Source organism: Leucopleurus acutus (genome assembly GCF_964270905.1).
Source record: "Leucopleurus acutus genome assembly, chromosome: 9".
Taxonomy (NCBI): Eukaryota; Metazoa; Chordata; class Mammalia; order Artiodactyla; family Delphinidae; genus Leucopleurus; species Leucopleurus acutus.
The window spans coordinates 33,228,101-33,249,034 of NC_139144.1; the positions used below are offsets into that span (position 1 = coordinate 33,228,101).

A 20,934-nucleotide genomic window follows, 5' to 3' on the forward strand; every position below is an offset into this window, starting at 1 on the left:
CACCAAATATTTGGGAATTAAAAAAAAATTTTAACTCATGGGTCAAAAAGGAAGTCTCAAGGGAAATTAGCAAGTATTTTGAACTAAATGAAAAATGAAATGCATCATATCCAAGTTTATGGGATGCAGTTAAAGCAGTGCTTAGAGGCATATTTAAGTCATTAAAAGCTTATGTTAGAAAAGAAGAAAGGTTTAAAGTTAATAAGGTAAGATTCCACCTTAAGAAACTAGAAAAATGAGAAAACTAAACCCAAAGCAAGTGGAAAGAACAAAACAATAAAGATAAAAGCAGAAATTGATAAAATTAAAAACAGTAGATAAAACCAATCATGTGAAAGGCTGTTTTTTTTTAAACATCAATAAAATTCATAAACCTCTAGTTAGAGTGACCAAGAAAAAGAGAAGACGCAAGTTACCAGTATCAGGAATGAAAGTGGACATATCATTATAGACCCTATATTCAAAGGATAAGTAAATTCTAAGAACAGCTCTTAACATAAATTTGACTTGGATGAAATGGACCAATTTCTTCAAAGACAAATCCTAACAAGAGTTACAAAGAAATAGATAAGTTGACTAGGCCTATATCTATTAAAGAGATTGAACAGGTAGTTGAAAACCTTCCAACAAATGAAACTCCAGGCCTATATGGTTTTACTGTTGATTGTGACCAACAACTCAAGAAAGAAATAATAATAATCCCACTCAATCTTTACCAGAAAATAGGAGGGGAGAGAATATTTCCCACTTCATCTTATGAGGTCAGCATTAGCCTGATGCAAAACTAGACGAAATATTACAAGGAAAGGAAACTGTATACCACTACCCCTCATGGAAATAGACACTGGAATCCTCAATTAAATATTAACAAATCAAGCCCTGGAATGCAAGGACATTTCAGTATTTGAAAATCAGTTCATGTATTTCATTTTATTAACAGACTAAAAACATTAATTCATGATAAAACTACTCCGTAAACTAGGTATGAGAAGAGAACTTCCTTAAATGGTCTTAGTGCATTTGGATTACTTTAACAGAATACCATAGACTGGATGGCTTATAAACAACAGAAATTTGCTGTGTCTTCACATGGTGGAAGGAGTGAGGGCTCTTTCTCGGTCTCTTTTATAAGGCCCTAATCCCATTCGTGAGGGCTTATGATGTGATAACCTCCTCAGCGCCCCACTTCCAAATACCGTCATCTTGGGGATTAGGTTTCAATACTGGGGAGACACAAACATTCAGTAAGATACAAACATTCAGTAGCAGGCATCTACAGATGTCTACAGCAGGGTTTCTCAACCTTAGTACTATTGACATTTTAGACGAGATAATTCCTCTAAAACTCAACATTGTTAAGATGTCAGTTCTTAACATTGTTAAGATGTCTGTATTGATTGATAGATTCAATGCACTTTCATAATCTTAGCAGGCTTTTTTGTAGATATCAAGCAGATTCTATAAATGGCTAAACAAAGTAAGTAGAAAAGGCAAAACAATTTCACAAGGGAAGAACAAAGTTGGACACTCAAGCTCTCTGATTTCAAGACGGTCAGGATACAATGATTAAAAGAGTGTGTTATTGGTGAAAGCTTTTACATATAGATCAGTGGAATGGAACAGAGTCCAGAAATAGAGGCACACAAATATGCTTGATTGGTTTTGGCTAAGATGAAAAGGCAATTCACTGGTGAATTGATAATCTTTTTCAACAAATGGTGCTGGAACAATGGGATTACTGTATGCAAAAAATGAACTATGAGTCATACCTCACACCACATACAAGAATTAATTCAAAATGGATCATAGACTAAATGTAAAAGTATAAAAACCTTAAGAATATAAAACATCTTTGTTACATTCAATTAGGCAAACAGATTTTAGATAAAACAATAGAAACATAATCCATAAAAGCAAAAAATAATGAAGTGTTGACCTCATCAAAATTAATAACTTTTGTCTTCCAGAAGACTTTGTTAAGAGAGTAAGACAAGCCATAGGCTGGGAGAAAATAGTTGCGAATCACATATTTGACAAAGGGCTTGTGTCCAGGACATCCCAAGAACTATAAACATGTAATATTATGAAAAGAACTAACCCAATTTAAAAATGGGCAAAAGGTTCGAACAGATACTTCACCAGTGAAAATACACAAATGGTAAGGAAACACATGAAAATGTGCTCATTATCATTAGGTACTTGGGAAGTGCCATTAAAACCACAATCAGGCCCTACTGCACACCTATACCAAGTTCTAGTGGGGATGTGGAGAAATTGGAACTCTCATGTGTTACTGGTGGGAATGCAGAATAGTTTCCCAGAAATCTCACTCCTTTACTCAAGAGAAATGGAAACTTATCTTTACACAAAGACCTGTTCATAGCAGCCTTATTCATAATCACTAAAAACTGGAAACAGCCCACATGTCCTTTATGTGATGACTAGATAAACCAACTGTTATATATCCATACAATGGACAAAGTGAGCGATAAAAGGAAAAAACTTCTTTCTACACACAACAACCTGCGTGATTCTCAAATGTATTATGCTAAGTGAGAGAAGTGAAACTCTTAAGGTTAGATACTGTATGCTTCCATTTATATGACATTCTAGAGAAAGCTGAACTATTGTGTCAGACTTCTCTGGTTATCAGGGGTTAGGGTTTGGGGGGTGTTGATTGTATAGTGTCAGCATGAAGGAGGTTTTTTGGGTGGTTGGAACTGTTATGTGTCTTATGGACATGGTCACATGACTGCTTGCATTTAAAAAAAATCATAGAACTGTATACCAACGGTAAATTTACTGTAGGTTAAAATATATATTTATAACTCCCTCAAATTTTATCACTTTCCATTAAAACATATTAAAATGACAAGGATCCCGCTCTTTCACTGTAATACTTAAAATTACCCCTTATTGATCCCGACTTACTTTAGGAAGTTGAGTAGTTTTTCATAAAGCACAGTAGAAGGAAACCCCAAGGAAAATTCCTTTACTATCAGCCCTTCACATGTTTCTTGGCTAAATGTAACTCACTTTTCCTCTGCTTTGGAAATGAGTCATAGTGTGAGTTCCCTATACTTTTTCTGGAGCAGATGCTTTAAATTTGACATTGTACGAATGCCCTCCTCTTTTTTCTGTTTTCCCCTAATCTTTTCCACACATACACACCCTATTCTCTTTATCCCATTCATTCTCTTATTTAGCAGTCCATGTAGGCCCTGTGCTAGGGGATGGGATACGAAGATTAATCAGGCATGCTTTCACATGAAACTCAGTTTTGGAGGGCAAAGGGAGGATACATTAAGAAATAATGATGTATAACAGTGTTGTTGAGTCATAGTAGAACTATTAATGAGGGTGATGTAGTGCAAAAGGATGAATAATCCTTTCTGCTTGGATGGGTCAGGGAAGGCTCTACACAAGAAAGGGGTATAAAAGTACCTCAAATAAAAATAAAAATTTCATTTTTTATGGGAGATTGAAAAAAATAAAAATAAATTTTAAAAAAAGAACGATATAATGGCATTTGCAGCAACATGGATGCAGCAAGAAATTATCATACTAAATTAAGTAAGTCAGAAAGAGAAAGACAAATACCATATGATATCACTTATGTGTGGAATTTAAAATATGATACAAATGAACTTATCTATGAATCAGAAACAGACTCACAGACATAGAGAACAGTCTTGTGGTTGCCAAGGGGGAGAGCCTTGGGGAGGGGATGGAGTGGGAGTTTGGGGTTAGCAGATGTAAGCTATTATATAGAGAATGGATAAACAACAAGGTCCTACTGTATAGCACAGGGAACTGTATTCAATATCCTATGATAAACCATAATAGAAAAGAATATTAAAAAAAGATACGTATGTATAACTGAATCACTTTGCTGTACAGCAGAAATTAACACAATATTGTAAATCAACTATATTTCAATTTAAAGAAAGAAGCTCGTTAATCATTCTTTTTAAAAATTTGTTAAACTTATTTTCAAGGAAAATGTTATATTTATGTCTATTTACCATCTCTGGACACTAGGAAAATGTTATGTCTATTCACCATCTCTGGATGCTACTTTGGTAAATGATGTGAAATAAAGTCTGCTTCCTGTAAAAAAAAAAAAATCTTGCCCACACATACTGAATTCTTTGTTGATTAAATTACTCTAATCTCCCTTAAAAATGTTAAGCATAAGATATATGTAAATATCAAGAAGGATATCACTTTTCTGGAAGAAAGAACATTTGAAATATTCCAGTCCACCAAAAAACTAATCAAGATAGTGGTATAAAATATCTCAACAATCATTTACACATAGAGTTAACAGTTATTAAAATGCTTATAAAATACAGCAAATGTCTAAAAAAAATTTTCATTTTTTAAAATGTCATCTGTGACTTTGATTATAGTAGTGTATTGTAGACCAGACAGTGTAAGAAAAATATGAAATTTAGCAGTAAAGTGGTCAGAAACAATCTTGAAAAAAAAAAGGAAACAATCTTGTAAACCTCAGCTAGGTGGTGTGGGGATGGGATACAGTAGTGAATTTTGTAAAGGTTATATGGAAAATAACTGATTAAAATGAAAAATCTTCTGAGTATCGTAGAGGACTAAAGCCTATCAATTAGCAATACACTACTAATTGAAGAAAAAATGACCAAATATAATGACATACTATTGAATATATCAAATTTCCTATGAATTAATCTGCTAATTATACTTACTAACATTGGGCTTGCTGACTCACATTCAGTTTAGATTTTTGTCTTGATTCCAAACATTGTTTCCCCATTATACTTATGTACAGAGAATCCTTTTTTTGTTTTTAAATTGGTGTGCTCTAGCCTCATGGGTCTTTTCTTTTTTCTTGACTATACCAGACACATTGCTGTCATAGAGCACCATTGCACTTCTCCTAGATATCCAAATGGTTAACTCCCCATCTGTTTCAAAACTGCTCATTGAAGCCTAAACCCTTCCAGCATATTTTATTCTATTTTATTTTTTTAATATCTTTACTGGAGTATAATTGCTTTAGCAGTATATTTTAAATTATAACTCACCTTTTCTCCTTTCACCCCAAGCACTTCTGACCTCTTTTCCCTGTCCTACTTTTTTTTTTTAAATTAATTAATTTATTTGTTTTTATTTTTGGCTGTGTTGGGTCTTTGCTGCTGTGTGTGGGCTTTCTCTAGTTGCGGTGAGCAGGGGCTACTCTTCATTGCGGTCTGCAGGCTTCTCTTTGTCGTGGTTTCTCTTGTGGCAGAGCACGGGCTCTGGAGCGCAGGCTCAGCAGCTGTGGTGCACGGGCCCAGCTGCTCTGCAGCATGTGGGATCCTCCCAGGCCAGGGCTCGAACTCATGTCCCCTGCATTGGCAGGCAGATTCTTAACTGCTACGTCACCAGGGAAGCCCCTGTCCTACTTTTTTTTTTAAGTCTTAGCTTCTAACATATTACGAGATTTACTCATTATGATTATTGTTTATTATATTCCTTTACCTCTGCTAAAATGTAAGCTTCGTTAGGGTAAAGATCTTTGTCTGTTTTGTTCATTGATGTATCCCACATTTCTATAACAGTGCCTGGGATATGGTAGGCACATAGTGAATATTTGCTGGAAAACAGAACTCTGAGAAATTCCTACTTCTTGAGCCCCAGAGTACTAAACTCTGGGTTGGTTTTTCTGGGCTTTTTTGTTTTTGTTTTTTTCTCTGATAGTATCTGGATTCAGACTCTTAAAATAAGGTAGAACGCCTGTGACTTGACATTTTAGAATTTCTCCAATCCAGTTGAACTGTTATGATACCTAAGCATTGTTCAGGAACACTGGCTTGAACCTCAAAGCTCTTCCTGACTTAAATGATAAACGGTTACCTCCCCATGAGGCCACCTTTTGAAGTGTAGTAATAACACTTTTAGAAACAATGGGTAAAGATAAAACTATCCATTTGGCTTTTGAATTTTCTTTGTTCATTTTTGAAGGTTTTCCAACTTTTGATTCTTGGTTTGCACACAAAATGAGACTTGAATTGTTTCTGTTGTAACATAAGAACACAACTCACCCAATAAAACCCGCCTACTCCGGCCAAAAAAATATGATACAATAGATAAGAAAGTGGCTCCGACGGTTACCAAAGTTTGGCTTTTAGACAGTGGACAAGGCCACTTTGAACTTGGAATGTACTTCCATTATATACTTGGAAATGTAGGAAACCTTCAGCAGATTTTGTATCTCAGGAAATCATAATATTCAAAAAATTCTTGAAACATCCAGGGTTATATGTAGCATGGTAAATTTGGTTCAGTGTCTTAAATTGTATAGGAAATAAAATTAACCTATATATAATACAGTAAATTTAAGGTTTGGTAGTAACTAAACAACTATGTAGATTCTAAAAACAGAGAGCTTTAGTCTCTAAAGCAAGTATGGTTAAAACAAAAAAGGTTAACTGGAAAAATTTAAGTGTCACTCAGATTTCCATATTCCTCATGTAGCTTTTTTGATTAAAATCATATTCCTAAACTTTTATTTACTTCTAAGCTTATAGCCCTTATCATTTCTTGTTTTTCTGATGCCTTTTGAAAAACCTCTTTCTTCATTTTAAGATTTTAGCCCATACTGGCCGCGTAGACTTTGTATTCTTGTTAATGTTCTACTATGTTTTAAAAAAAAGAAAGATAGAAAGAAAATTATAAACCTCTAGCACGATTCCTTAATTTAACCCCTTTCTGTATATATATACTTTTTGTGTTCTTGGACTGCCAGTCTTTTTTGGCCTTCCCTCTTACCCCTACTCCATGTAAAAATAACAAGAGGTTCAAATATAAAGCCATAGGAAGTATTAATAAAAACTTCCAGAAGTACCAGATATAATTGCAGCTGGCAACTTTTTGTATATCTGTCATGTAAATTATCTGTGTATATACATATGAATGTATATACATAGACAATATGTGTATTTTCTTCGTTATGACCTGTATTTTGCCCTTAGTATTGGCCACATTATATTTTTCCATTTCATTTTGTTTTATTAGTATTTTAAGACTTGAAATTAAATTCAAATAACATAAAGTTCACCATTTTAACCATTTTAAAGTGTACAATTCCTTGGATTTTAGTATTCAAAGTGTTGTGAAACTATCACTACTGTCAGTTCCAAAACATTTTCATTACGTTAAAAAGGAACTCTAGGGGGCTTCCTTGGTGGCGCAGTGGTTGAGAGTCCGCCTGCCGATGCAGGGCACACAGGTTCATGCCCCGGTCCGGGAAGATCCCACATGCCGCGGAGCGGCTGGGCCCGTGAGCCATAGCCGCTGAGCCTGCGCGTCCGGAGCCTGTGCTCCGCAACAGGAGAGGCCACAACGGTGAGAGGCACGCGTACCACAAAAAAAAAAAAAAGAAAAGAAAAAAAAAAAGAAACTCTAGGGACTTCCCTGGTGGTCCAGAGGTTAAGAAACTGCCTTACCATTCAGGGGACGTGGGTTCGATCCCTAGTCGGGGAACTAAGATCTCACATGCTGCTGGGCGACTAAGACTGCGCTCGGCAACTCCTGAATCCTCGCGCTCTGGAGCCCGTGCGCCGCAACCAGAGAAGCCCACACACAGCAATGAAGAACCTGCACGCCGCAACGTAGACCCAGCGCACCACAACGAAGACCCAGCACAGCCAAAGTAAAAAAAAAAAAAAAAAAGTACAAAGAAAAGAAAAGAAAGCCCAGTTCTGATTAAATCCCTCTATTTCAAATTCTTAGAATAAAATTAAATTTCTTTACAAAAAAAATGTATACCCACTAAGCACTCACTTCCTCTGCTCTCCTCCCCACCATTTCCTGGAAACCACTAATACACTTTTGGTCCTTATGGATTTATTTTTCTAGACATTTCATGTAAATCGAATCATAAAATATGTGGCTTTTATGTTTGGCTTCTTTCATTTAGCATGTTTTCAAGGTTCGTCCATGCTGTACAGGTACCAGTACTTCATTCCTTTTTATGGCTAATATTTTGTTATATAGACACACCACATTTTGTGTAACCATTAATCATTTTAATTAATTTATTATTAATATTATTTAATTATTTATTTTTGGCTGCATTGGGTCTTCGTTGCTACGCGCAGGCTTTCCCTAGTTGTGGCGAGCAGGGGCTACTCTTCCTTGCGGTGCGCGGGCTTCTCATTGCAGTGGCTTCTCTTGTTGTGGAGCACGGGCTCAAGGCACGCGGGGTGAGCACGGGCTTAGTTGCTCCACAGCTTGTGGGATCTTCCCGGACCAGGGATCAAACCTGTGTCCACTGCATTGGCAGGTGGATTCTTAACCACTGAGCCACCAGGGATGTCCCTCCATTAATCATTTAATGGACATTTAGATAGTTTCCATTTTTTCTCTTATAACTAGTACTGTTGTAACATTGATGTACAAGATTTTGAGCATCTGTTTTCTATTTCCGTGTGTATATTTCCATTTCATTTTTAAACAAATATATAATATTTCATTGTATGAATGAACCATAATTAATATCCTTTTTGCTTACCAAAGTTTTTTACCAAATTTCCCTTTCATAAACATACTGTCATGTATCACTGAAAATTTTTTTTACATAGTTTTCTAATTTCTTTAAAATTATTTTATATTAATGATAATAGCTAATGAATTCTTAGAATTGTAATTACTGAAATTAAAGGGTATGCACATTATGATATATATGCTATGTTATGTTTAATATATGTTGCTATATCGTCTATCAGAAAGGTTGTACCAACAATAATATATGTGGTTATTTTTCTCATATCCTCATTATATTATTATATTAATATTTTAAAGTTTTAATTTGGTAAGGGGAAGATATCTTTTTTTGGTCTTCTATTAATATGAAATATATAAACCATTTTGTTATTTTAATTTGTTTTTATTTACAAATGAGATTGAATGTAAGTTCATGTTTATTCATCTTTTTTCCTAATATTTTTATTATGACCTTTGCCTGCTTGTTTTTTTCTCTTTTTTTTTGCGGTATGCGGGCCTCTCACTGTTGTGGCCTCTCCCGTTGCGGAGCACAGGCTCCGGACGCACAGGCTCAGCGGCCATGGCTCACGGGCCCAGCCGCTCCGTGGCACGTGGGATTCTCCCGGACCGGGGCAAAAACCCGTGTTCCCTGCATTGGCAGGCGAACCCTCAACCACTGCACCACCAGGGAAGCCCTGCCTGCTTCTTTTGTGGAGTGAGTTTTTTTAATTAGTCTGGAATAGAAAAGAACTAATTATTTACATCATGTGGAACTAGTTTTTATATAACCCATTTTGATCAGTGACCTTTTCCTCCCTTGATATTAGTCTTCTTACATGATTAATATTGGTAGTTTATTATTTTACTCTTATTTTTCATTTGAGAGTTTATTTCTATTTTGAAACGTCTGAAATATTTTTCTTATCTTAGTTTTGTAATACTTTATATGGTTTTGAATGTCTAAAATTCTGAAACAGACTATTCCCACATACTTGGTTATTTGCTTCTCTTTGGAGCTATGTGATTGTCATAGTACTCTTAATAACTGTATTTGTTGTAGGCATTTTGGGGTGAAGAGCAAGAAAAGTATCTCAAAATTTGTACTTATTAGGAGATACAGACTAAACAGTTTTTATATTTTGTAACCAAACCATAATTTTCAAGGAGTCATTTTAACCTCCAAATTTAAATATTTTTCTTATTTATAGAAGGAGAGATTTATTAATGGTTTTAAACTTTGTTATCCCTGGAGAATTTTTTAAGTTTATTTTACATGAACTTCACTTTCAAAACCCCTTCAAGAATTCCAATTTAGATTTGGCTTCTGAGAGGGAGTACTACATAGAAAGTATTATGAAAAGATTAATTAAATAATAGCTACTATTGATAAAATTGCCTAGAATATTTTTAGTGTTTTTTTAAAATATATGAGAGAGTTAAAAAAATTTGTGATTCTACCAGGTAATTCCGAATTCTTGGATTTAGCAGGAATTGATGGTCTCTGATGGTAGTTCATGTTTGTTTATCTGTGTTTGTAGCCCTTTGAGTTTCTGCCAGAAGAATAATGGGACATTTCCAGTTTGACCTTATGATTTTTGCAAATTAGCATAGAGCAACTTACAGTACTTGTAATAATCAAATCATAGTTTATTTTCAGTAATGGAAAGTTGTTTTCTTGAGAAAATTTTTTGTTACATAATTTCAGCAACAGTTTTGATCACTTTTAATGCTCAAATATTGCTCATTTAAAGGAATTAAATATTTCTCATTTTATAGAACATGGAAAAGATTGCACAATTTAATGGACTTTAATTCATCTTTGGAAAGCATCATACTTTCAGTTCCTACACCTTTCTAATTTTCTAATCTCAATGAGTTGTTGATGCATATAATCTAATATTTTTATTCTTCGTACGTTCCTTTTCTTTCAAGTCACTATGACTTTTCAAATGTAAAATATTTGCATGATTTTGGTGCTCAGTTTTTAAAAATTGTTGAATCAAATAGCCAAATACTTTTTCTAATGTACCTAGCATCTACCTGTAAATGGCATTTTAAAGTAAACTTTTAAAAAGTTTAAGATGTCATATATAATATTAAATTTTAATTTCAGAAGCTATTAAAAAATGGAAAATGGCTACATAGAAAAGAAGATAATATTGTTTCATTGTTAGCTTAATTACAGTACATAATGCAGTTGTAAATATTGCTTCACTGAATGATTTTTCTCTTACATATAAATACATGGTTGAAGATTCAAAATGTCAAACAATAAGAACTTGCACATTATTATTATCAATGACAGAAGAGAGTATATGCTATCTGGTATTGCTAGTTTAAAAAGAAAACTTGTGAAAATTCTGACTTACTATCTGATCATTTATAATCAGTTTTGTTATTTGCCTTATAAATAGCAGTCAGTTTACAAATCAGTCCATCTAGGGATCTTTTCAGGAATCCGTCTTGGATCACATAAAAATAAAGTCATCTACCTGTAGCCTTATTAGCAGAGTATATACACAGAGAGAAAGAAAATTAGACTAAATACAACAAAGGCAAAAGGCTCACCTTCTACGTAGTTGTCAAATTTTATCAATCATGATAATGTAGCTCAGTCGTCAAAGAAATCAAAATAATTAGAAAGCTGAAGTTATAACAAGGGCTAACATGAAAAAATGGAATAAATGTCATATTTAGGGATTAGAATTATATTCAGTCTTATCACCAAGGCTGATTCATGTGTTTAAAGCCATGGTCAGGGGGCTTCCCTGGTGGCGCAGTGGTTGAGAGTCCGCCTGCCGATTCAGGGGACGCGGGTTTGTGCCCCAGTCTGGGAAGATCCCACATGCCGTGGAGCGGCTGGGCCCGTGAGCCATGGCCACTGAGCCTGCGCGTCCGGAGCCTGTGCTCCGCAATGGGAGAGGCCACACAGCAGTGAGAGGCCCGTGTACCGCAAAAAAAAAAAAAAAAAAAAAAGAATAAAGCCATGGTCAGTAATCTTTTCTGTATGATGGCCATTTTCCACCTTAATATAAAGATTATAAAGTTGATTTACTTTCATTTATTTGTTTTTGAAAAGTATATACTTTTTGAGTCAGAAGACACGGTATCTTCAGTATGATTAAGCATTCTTTCATTGCATATCTATTTCTTTTTTTTTTTAATATTTATTTATTTATTTATTTAGGCTGTGCTGGGTCTTAGTTGCGGTATGTGGGATCTTTGCATGCAGGATCTTTAGTTGTGGCATGTGGACTTCTTAGTTGTGGCCTGCGGACTTCTTAGTTGTGGCATGCATGTGGGATCTAGTTCCCCAACCAGGGATTGAACCCAGGCCCGTTGGATTGGGAGCGTGGAGTCTTACCCACTGGACCACCAGGGAAGTCCCCGCATATCTATTTCTGAGTAGGTTCTTCTTTTGGCTGAAATTTCAGAAACTAACACCTAATATCACAGTATATTATATAATTATAATGGTACATTTGAATGAATTTTGTTCTTGAACAAAACACTTTCAGTTTATTTGGTCTTGTCTCAACTGTCTTAACATCATATATTTTAAATATGTAAAGAAATTTTATGTATTTTATATATTAATATCCTATCTTTTATATGTGATATTATGTATTTTATGTTATAAATATATTTAAATAAATATTTAATATTGTATACTTTAAAACAAAAGTTTTAATTTCAACTGCAAATGAGAACGTTTTCTAACAAGCACTCCTTGAGCCACTTTGAAATAATGTAAGCTTTGTCATTCATTTATATATATATTTTGGGGAGCAACTAAGCTAAGACTTTAAATTTTATATGAAAAATATTTACCTCATTCTCAGTGCATGTTTACTGCCCCATTATTTTTCCTATTTCTAAGGCTGTAGTGAGAACTCATATCCAACCAGAAAAGCCAGCTGACTGATTCTCTCCATGTGTCAGATCTTGTCTGTAGCCAAAGGAGTAGATCAGTATGAGGCTACAGGGAACAGGGGTGTGCTGGGTCTAGGCAGGCTCTCTCTGGGCCTCTCCTTTCCCATCTACAAAATGACAGTGGTGTTGAAATTTGACTACAGATAATTTGGAATCTTGTGGATTGTCATTTGGTCTGGATGCTTCTTGTTGCTTATAACTGACCTAGAGTGAGATATTAAATTATGATTAAAGCAATTAATGCCTACAAATAAGTGAAAGTGTTTTAATTGTTAAAATTTTCACATGGTGTTCCATAGCCAGGATCAAAATAACATGCATAACCAGGGCATAAAGGCTAACATATTAAAAGCTTAAAAAAAAACCCTAAACTATAAATTGAGCTTCATAATAGATTCAGTAGTTGTTTCCCATTTTGTACCAAGGATTGATTAAGCCATGACATAAATCTGGACATGATACATTTTACTTGATACATTTTTTGAAGTAAAATTACTTTAAATACGGTTTTCCTGGAAATTGTTTTTACTTTGATAACTTTTGATTACGTAAATGACTACAAGTAAGATACATAACTTTCAAGGCAGAGCTAGTAAATATGGTTTAAACATTAAGAATTGGTATTCTTAATATTTTCAATGAAAAGCATTCTGTTCTGATTTACATTTAATGCGGAGAGATTTTCATTTTGTTTGTTGTAGTTATAGAAAGAGCATTATGTTTTAACATGGGCTTAACTAGGGTACCTTTTGGTTATAGATTCTTTTGGATATGTGTTTCCAAATTTAATATTCATTTACAGTGATACAAATAGGAGGATAGAGGTGAATAGTAGAGACATAGAAGTGACCAATAGCACATCTATATATATATCTCCTTCCTTTCATTTTTTTATACACTACTGACTGTGTTTGGTTGGTTGGTTTTTGTTTAGTTTCATAAAGTATTTGGAAAGGTGTGGAACCATGTCCTATGGGAGATTTCAGTGTTTGCTTATGAAACGAAAAGATATCATCTGTTGGGAATATGACTTCAGAAATTTGGCTTTGGAGTTTTCCTGTATAAGAATTGCCAAACAACATAGGCAAGAATTTATAGTACTTTTCCAGATGGTGATTGTTAAACAATAATTGGAAGCTGTAGGAAAAACAGTATTTTGCATGAAGTAGGCATTTAGTCAACATTGGTTAAACTGAAGAACATTTTACTAGATATTTAAGTGCTGTTCTCATAATTCTGAAAAAAAAAGACATACAAACTTTAACTGTGCTTAGACCAAAAAAAGAAACAACTGCTCTTCAAAATGAATTTTATAACTTTTAGAAAAGTTAACAGTAAAAAAAGTATATTTATTTTTAAAGTTGAAACCTTTCTAAGCCGTATAGTTCAATAAGTGAGTAATTTTTCTAACCAATCGTATAAATTTTGAGGTGCAAAGCTAGCAAATTCAGTCAGGCTTCTTTATGTTTGGCTAAGAATAATGGAGGTGAAAGTAGACAGGGAAAAATAGCTTCTCATTTATTTCTGTGACTTAAAGACATCCTATCATCTCCAATAGAATAGGCTACAGGAACCAGCTTGATTTCCGTGCTGAGCAGAGCATGAGCTCAATTCATCTTCATTGAGTTCATGTTATTTATTAGGTAAAAGTGATGTTTACTGCATCAAGATTATGTGTAGCCATCTTATTGGGGCCGTTCAGTTTGCTATTGTAAACTTGATGTCAGGTTTCTTAAATATCTGTGTGTTGTTGTTGTTTATTTTTTTTAAAGAGATTTCCCAAAGTTGCCGATGGCTGGCTCATCTCCAAATACCTCTTCAAGGTACTCTATGCTGGTGATGCCTCCTGCCACTGAGCTGCACGGCAGCATGGAATTGACTTACTGGGGAGGGCTGTATCAGTTAAGTGATCTTTCTTAGTACATTGCATGGGTTTTGCAAAGCTTTCTATTTTTGTTTTTGTTAATCCAGAGGGCAGAGCTATGCTTTATGCTAATTTTTAAATCAAAAGCTTTTTGTGAATCCACACAATATAATAATCCATTTGCTCTCCTTCTCCTACATGACCCCTCTATATTTCTATTAAGTTTCATGGTTTTAAGCACAATTTTATTAATCATGCATCTCTGTGTTATTTATATTTTATTATAATATAAGACTTATTGGTTATTTTCTCAGTTTTGTAAGTGCTGTGTAGTAATATTTGTATTACATGCAAACTGGGTCTCAGGGAAGCTGTGTGAATTTCCAGAGTTACTCAGTAAAACATACACGGGCGCTGTCAACAGTAACTGTTTCACTGTTCTTGAACCACTAGTGGAAATATATTCCTTAGTTTCCTTTCTTCCAGGTAGAATATATGCCTTTATTCACTTACTCAAAACTTTTTTATTGAGTTCCTGTTGTATGCAAAGCACTGCTAGGCCTCTGTGCTAATGACCTAGCCTTTTATTATATTTTTCACTTAGAAAAGAAATACATAGTTATTATTTTTAAAGATTACTTATAATAAGAAAGGTAGAAAGTAGAAAACAAATGTCTTCTCATTTCCTCAATCCTGATCCCCACAAACAATCCTTTAAACAATTTAATGTCCCCTATGTATAACCTTAATCACTACTGAAACACATTATGCTTGATTTCCTCAGGGCTACACATTTATGCGTGGCTCTCTGTGTGGACGTCAGCCCTCGGTACTCTAATTCAGTCTACTGGTATTCTAAGCTTTATGTTAAAAAATGCTGGTGGAAGAAAAAAACAAAACCTTTGAACTCTGCTTGGAAGGATGGTAAAATTACCTGGATAAAAAAGCCTATTAAGTAAAATTCAGTTTTCAGATTTTTGGTGAACCTCGTTATCTTAATATTTTTTTGTTTTGGAAGATTAAGAATTGACTAATTTTTATGGTGTAGATACATACTTTAGATGTTTGTTTGTGATAAATTCCTTACCAGTGAACAAGACATTAATTGTCAGCACCAGAGCGTAGTAATTACATTTTATAGATTAGTGACTGTGATTCATAGTTGCTAAATGATTTACTTGAGGCACCTTGTAAGTAACATAGTGAGCTAGCAGTATTAAGTACAGTTGAGTATCTAATCTACACTCAGATTTCTTCAGATCAGCTGAAAGTGTAATTAAAGGGTTTTTTTTAAGTGTTTAAATTTGTTCTTTTTTTAAAAACATTAACATGAGACTTTATCTAGAAAATTAATCAAGGTCGTAATTTTACTTTCAAACCTGGGTTGTCTAATAAATATAAGCTTCAACTAATGGTAGTACTTTTTAAAAGGAAAAGATTCTGACCTTTTGTTGAAATGGGAATTTTCTCTATTCAGTAGAAAGATAGTAGAAAATATTAAACTAATTTTCATAAGTTAGCAGTAAGAAGTTTAGGATTGCTGCTATAAAATTTACAGTGAAAAGTTAAATACTGAAATATTAATATATTGGCAACAATAAATCCATAAGTAACCAGTTTCCTTTAAGTATCTGAAACTTTTGCAATATCAGAGTAGCTTATTAAAATTAAAATGGGACTGTATTTTATTGCTTGTCTAGATGAATAGCAGCTCCAAGGTAATAGTCTTTGTTGTTATCATCTAGGTGATATATTGTAGCACTAACAAAACTTCAGCTTGTGAGACCAGTCTTACATTGGCTCTTTACATAGCGAAGTACTAATACAAAGGGTGGAGAAAGGAAGTCACTTAACAGATTCATTTATATTTTATATTATCAGAAGATGATGTGTCATTAGCCACTACTAAATAGAGAACCACTTTGGAAAGCTTAGTTCTTGTTTTTAGAAGGTCTCATCTTGCCATAAAATAAGATAAAAGCAAAACACGAGTATATTGCACGATGTGACTATATTATTTAAGTTAGATACCTTAAAAAATATTAAGGTAAGTATCTAAAGTAATATTAAGTTAGGTGTCTAAGTTAAATAATATAGAAGAGTAATTTTAGAATAACATTGGATCTTAGAGATCACAGGCCATTTTAAGTTGCTGAAAATGAGGCAGTTTAGTGGGAAAGACATCACATAGCTGGTTAGTAGCAGATCTTTTAGTCTAGCAAACTTTCATCATTCATTTCTGTGCCTAAAATGCATTAGAGTTGGATTGATGGGTTGGGAATAAGTTTTGAAAAGCTTGTTTAACTTTGTCTTTGGTAAAAAGTCAACTACTAAAAACATATAAAATTGAAAGCACTTTATACACTTACACTTGTCAGCAACGTTAAAAAGAGAATTGTTAGTGACAGCATAATTCTTCTCCTGAATAAAATTTCTTCAAAATGTAGGCTAGTCAGTTTCTTGCTATGTGATTTGCTTTTCTGGTTCTTTTTAAAGGAAATGAGAATATCTTTGGAGTGATTATTTATTACCTCAATAATTATTTTTAAAGGCATGATCACCCTGTAGCTTTGTTTTTTAATTTTCCTGTTGAATACTGGTTACAGACTAATAGCCCAAGTACATCTTTTGCTAGCAGTTAATCTGTGTTTAAGTAAAAGTGATGTTCAAGTAATAATATCTCAAATAACCAATTGAACACTTCCATTATTTTTAATTAACTTCAACCCTTTTCATAGATGCAGAAATTATTTAATTATTTAAATAAAACCCTAGGATACATGGACAATTTACATGAGAGTTCATTTGGAGGTTCTAACAAGGGACTCTTAACCCACATCCTTCTGAATGTGAAAAATTCAGGGTCTTGATTTAAAAACTTCCTTTTGGAAATGATGCACATGAAAGAGAAAGGAAGGCAGAATCAAGCCAAGTCATCCTCTCATCTAGTTTGTTGAGTAGGTAGCAGTGTTGGGAAGATACTACTGGTATACTTAAGGCCCTGCAAGTCATGGCAACATGTCATTTTGTTAATTGTTTAGTTTCTCAGTTCGTTAGCTAGGAAATCTTGTCATTGTCTCTTGGGTGAACGTCTTGTAGACAGCATATCCTACACATAGCAGGAATCCTAAGGATTTAGCGCCCATTCCTTTTCTGTTTAACCTAAGCCTAGACTTTTAGTTTCTCTATATCTTTGTTTCCTCTCCTCCAAAAGGGGACTCTGTTCTATTCTTTTGGTTTTCAACAGCTCTACTTTGAAACTTCTCATAAATTAATTTCCTCAGTCATGCCAAACTCATGAGAAGATTTAAAATAAAGTCACCAGAGAAATCTTGTGATTCTGCTTTTGAGGTCCCTGGCAGTGTATGGTACTCCATTTCTTGAGGGAAGTGTGGTAGCTATTCCTCATTTTTAAATTGCGGGACAATCCCAATTAATAGAAGCCAAGGAAAATTAGTCAAGACTAGATTTTAGAGAGGTAAATTTAGAATGGTTGATATGGTAAAAGGTTGGATTAGGGAGTAAATTTTAAAGATTTTTCTAGATTCTAAGCAAGTAATGGGAAAAACTTCACTGTGCATCTCATTCCCACTTTGCAATGCAAGGGGACCTTGGGTCTCTTGACTATTTGTATGATAATAGTAATAACAGTATTAATCATTGTTAATATTTGTATTAGGCTGTATACTAATTGCTGCACATACATTATTTAATCCTCACAGCAGTATTATCATGTAGATACCACCATTATTGTCAATTTATAGAAGAAACTCAGATTGGTAGAGTGAAGTTAAGTCATTTGCTTAAGATTGCATGTCTAGAAAGTGATATAATTCTGGCCTACCAGGCTCAGAAGCTCATATTCTTACCATTAGGCATCTTGTTTCCTCTCCAAATGGCTAATAAATTGACAACATGAAAATTGCCCCAAAGACAGACTATACTGAGATCCTGTTCTAGGAACTTTTTTTAACTAAAGAAGAGAGGGGGCAAAGAAAAGTGATGGGGAGAGATTGAGAAAAAGAAGGAAGATTATAAACATTCCTATAGATTTGTATTTTTTGGTAGTGAGATTTAATTTTTAAGGAGACATTTGAGTTATATAGATGTTTGAGTAAAGATTTCTAGATGCTTTTGTATTTTTAGTTATTTGTAGACAAAGCTAAATGTATTTGTCCAGAATATTTGATATCTGTAATCTAGCATGCAGACATCTTGATACCAGGTTGTCACTGAGCTGTTTCTGTAAAAAGATACTAATTAGATTTTTTAAATTCAAATTTCTATATGCATTGCAATTAAGATTTTGTTTTGTGCTGATTAACCAGTCGATTTGTTTAGTAAATATTTATTAAATGCCCACTATGAGCCAAGCACTGTGTTAAGTGCTGGAGATAGAATTGAGGACAAATAAGATACAGTCCTTGCCTTAGTGATCTTACCACCTAATATGTGAGACAATCAAGTAAGCAGATAATTATAAGGGTAAGTAAGCTCAGGGTGATATGCCAGCACGTAGGGAGGAGTAACTTACTGCAGAGATCACACCAGAAGAGGAGCCCTTGGAAATGTCCTCCATGATGAACAGGGGTTACCTATCATGATATGTGAGCTTTCTGTTGGTTGAGTAACCATACTATTAGAAATACCAGGGGGATCTTTTAAAAAATACCAGTGTGTAGGCCTACCCCCAAAGATTCTGATTATTTAGTTTGGGTGGAGCCCAGACATTAGAACTTTTTAAAAGAAGCCCAGTCATTCTTATGGGCTGCCCTGGTTGGACACCACTCAAATATTTCAGACGTTGTTCCTAAAATGCTGCTTGTGGGCAAGAACACTTTAACTCTTTTTGATGTTGCTTAGAGAGAACGTGTTACTGGGGAAAAGAAGATTGAGATAAATATTAACTGAAAACAAAGAAGCAGAGATTTTAAAATATAAAAGCTAATCTTTCTTCATTAAGATTGAACAACTTCCCTAGGTAAGAATAATTATTCCAGACACCTGAAGAAATATTAAGATGTCTCTCATGTCCCATTTAAAAATATTCAGAGTAAAAAATTGTTCCCCTGGACCTACTACTCAAAGTCCTGCATAGAAATATTAATACTAATATAAGATACACACAAAAGAACATTTGTTCTTGAACAATACATAATTACCCAAATCTGGAAGATTAGAATAGTAAATGCCTGAAGGACTTGTCACAGGTTGGTGACTAGAAGAGAGCAGATGAATGACAGTTAGATGAAGGTTTGGTAGAATGGTGGTGAATGGGTGGGAATGATTAGTGAATGTAGGAGTCTCACTGATTATAGGTACTTACAGACCACACATTGTTTCATTTCTTTGAAGTATCCCTCTGAAGAGGAGAAAAAGTGTTGCCTTTTAAGTTTTTTCTGTTTTTCCAAGAAGAGGAAGCTTCAGGATGCAACTGGTGAAGTTTAAATTAACGCTTAACTAGAACCACAAAGAGGCATACCTGTGTGCTCTCTGAAAGACTGTGTTAGAATAACAGGATATTAACCTGTAAGAGATTTTTTAGTGTCTAGACCCTTTTTACTTCATTTAATTTAATTTTATTGTTGAGAAAACTATGATCCAGATACATTAAATAAATTGCCCAAAGTAACACAACTAGGTAAAGGTAGAACGGGACCAGACGTAAGGCTTTTTGACCCCAGGTGCCGTTTCCACAATTGCACACTCTACTGACATTTATTTCTCAGAGTTTTATTCTTGAGTTTTGAATTTCTAGTCTAGTTTTATTTTGTATTACAATTTGTCTCCTGAAGGTCAAGTAACCTGGTTTGGTTATGAAAGTCCTCGTAGCTTCTGGGACTATATCAGAGTGGCTTGCCGGAAAGTTTCACAGAACTGTATCTGCAGCATTGAAAATATGGAAAATGTCAGTTCCTCTAGAGCTAAGGTAAGGCATAAATAATAATGTGCAGTACGTGTAATCTAATCCTAAACAATTTTGACCCAAATAGAAAATTTTGAGCTCTTTGCTATATAAAATCTTTCTTTTCTTTGTTGGAATTAAGCATTTGACCAAATTTAACATCTTTCAGAGGCTTGTTTCATTTTTTATTTTTAGTAGCATGTAATTATTTTAGAATGCTCTTGAATCTTCACTGTTGCCTTATAAATAGCAGGAAGGTATGAAGCTAGTAACTATGAATTTCTTTTTTGAGAAGCACAGTAAAATATTTCCTAGTCTATGAAGTTTCTACATTTCTTGAATTACCTAAATCAGTGACTCTTAGTGTCCTGCGCTGGCAGTCCATAATGTCAAAACTATTTTCACATAGTACCAAATTGTTACTTGCCTTTTGCACCGGGGTGATACTTGCACTGCTTATGCAGAAGCAATGGTGGGTAAAATTAACTGGTGCCTTAGCATAAATTAAAGGAGTAGCATCAAACTATACTAGTAGTCATTGAGTTCTTCCTCACCATACATTCAGTCTTAAAAACAAAAACAAAAACCAGTTTCACTTAATGTCCATGATGGTGAAGTAAACATTATTAATTTAATTAAATCTCAAGCTTTGAGAAGCTGTCTTTTTAATATCTTGAGTGACAAAATGGGAAGTATGTATACAGCGTATTGACATGTGATGGTT

At 34.2% G+C, this 20,934-nt stretch overlaps 1 protein-coding gene across 5 annotated transcripts in view; it reads left to right on the forward strand.

Annotated features, from left to right (window-relative positions):
* RUNDC3B (RUN domain containing 3B) overlaps window positions 1-20,934 on the forward strand; it is a gene marked incomplete at its 5' end in the record, with an annotated part of 145,899 nt that overhangs the window by 45,692 nt on the left and 79,273 nt on the right. For 3 of the 5 annotated variants that reach the window (XM_082846377.1, XM_082846380.1, XM_082846378.1), the window contains one exon: window positions 20,101-20,234. In XM_082846377.1, the coding sequence (XP_082702503.1) occupies window positions 20,101-20,234 (134 nt within the window). Of the gene's footprint in view, window positions 1-14,213; window positions 14,265-20,100; window positions 20,235-20,934 lie in introns of all 5 variants that reach the window. The other 2 variants (XM_082846381.1, XM_082846379.1) reach the window with 1 other exon arrangement.